At 49.6% G+C, this 1,577-nt stretch overlaps 1 protein-coding gene across 1 annotated transcript; it reads left to right on the top strand.

Moving 5' to 3' along the window:
* The first annotated feature begins 631 nt into the window (after positions 1–631).
* Positions 632–1,168, top strand: LOC126696661 (uncharacterized). Its single transcript, XM_050393348.1, has one exon. The coding sequence runs from the start codon at positions 632–634 to the stop codon at positions 1,166–1,168; it is 537 nt and encodes a 178-aa protein (XP_050249305.1).
* Positions 1,169–1,577: the final 409 nt, after the last annotated feature.

The following is a 1,577-nucleotide window of genomic DNA, read 5'->3' as shown; positions in this document are numbered from 1 at the left end:
TCTGTGGGAAGAGCTTGTATTAACTTAAAAAAGTTCTGGTGCAACGTTTATGATGGAGGAAGTGGGTCCACATCATTACGCGGTGGGACCGCATCAGGAGGATGCCAACCCGCATCAGGCAGAGTTAACGGGCTCCCAGCATGGTGATCCCCATAGGAGTCCCGAATGGAGAGAAGGCCGTGAGGGGAGTGTACGCACAACTCCTACCACTAAAAGTCACTCTCGTGGGAAGAGTCACGTCTCCCACGCAAAGCGTGATGAGAATCTGTAACATGAGATTGCCGATTTAAAGAGAGAGTTGCGTCATGCTCGGCGGGAACGCTCCCCACCTTGCTTCGAACCATCATCCGAGGAGTCGGATGGAGCTAGTTATAGGCGGAGATCAAGAACTCCGCCAAGCAAGACTTTCTCCTATGAGGAGGAGCACCGCCATCGACGTAGGCACAGAAGTCCACCTAGCAGGGGCTTGGGTAACAATGCCATGAACAACGCCTTAAGCCAAATTTCCAAATCACCCTTTACGAGGAATATAGACGACGCAGTTCTTCCTCGGTGATTCCATCAGCCTACGTTCTCCCTATATGATGGTCGGTCGGACCCGGTAGAACATGTAAGCTATTTTAGCCAGAAAATGGCTATCTACTCCAGGGACGAGGCTTTGATGTGCAAGGTTTTTCCATCGAGTTTGGGTCCGGTGGTGATGAGATGGTTCAACGGCTTAAGTGCCAACTCTATTGAATCTTTCAAAACACTGACCTGGGCTTTTGGCGCTCGCTTTATTACAAGCAGCAGGGTTCCTCGGCCTTTGGGATCTTTGCTGGCTATGTCTATGCGAGAGGGCGAGACTCTCAAGACTTATTCGAATAGGTACTGGGAAATGTTTAATGAAATAGAAGGAAAGAACGATGGTGTGACCATAACCACTTTCAAAGCTGGCCTCCCAACCGATCACGATATAAGGAAATCCCTAACGGGTAAACCTGTTACCAGTGTACACCAGTTGATGGACAGGATAGATAAGTATAGAAAGATAGAGGAGGATCAACTTCAAGAAAAGGGGAAGGCCAAGGTAATCCCTCAGGAGAGGAGGGATTTCAGGTCGGACCGTTACAACAATAACCGACCCCGGAAGGACTTTGTCAGGCAGTCGGGTTCTGTGGACACCTAGGTGGTTAATGCAATATTTCGAGAGCCAGTGCAGCAAGTTTTGGAGAAGATAAAGAATGAACCATTTTTCAAATGGCCGAACAAGATGGCGGGAGAGCCTAGGAAACGCAACCCGAACTTATATTGCCACTATCATCAGGATCATGGGCACACGACGGAAAATTCCAGGAATTTATGGGACCACTTGGAACAGTTGGTCCGAGAAGGGAAATTAAAGCAGCTCTTGCATCACTCCAGCAGTAGGGCAAGCCAAGCAGGTTCAGAGATGCGTGGGGACGCTTCTTCAAGACTTCCTCTGGGTACGATTAAAGTTATCTTTGCGGCCCTGGGGAGGACTGGATCTTGCCCTTCCAGGGTACTGTCGGTGTTCCGAACCCCGGCCGAGGAGCATTCCTAAGTATCGAAGTGAG

Source organism: Quercus robur, chromosome 8, assembly GCF_932294415.1.
Source record: "Quercus robur chromosome 8, dhQueRobu3.1, whole genome shotgun sequence".
Taxonomy (NCBI): domain Eukaryota; kingdom Viridiplantae; phylum Streptophyta; class Magnoliopsida; order Fagales; family Fagaceae; genus Quercus; species Quercus robur.
The sequence above is the reverse complement of the archived record's forward strand: the minus strand, read 5'-3'. Positions and strand labels throughout refer to the sequence as shown.

Coding starts and splice junctions, on each gene's coding strand:
- LOC126696661 (XM_050393348.1), top strand. CDS start 632: ATGGCTATCTACTCCAGGGACGAGGCTTTGATGTGCAAGGTTTTTCCA.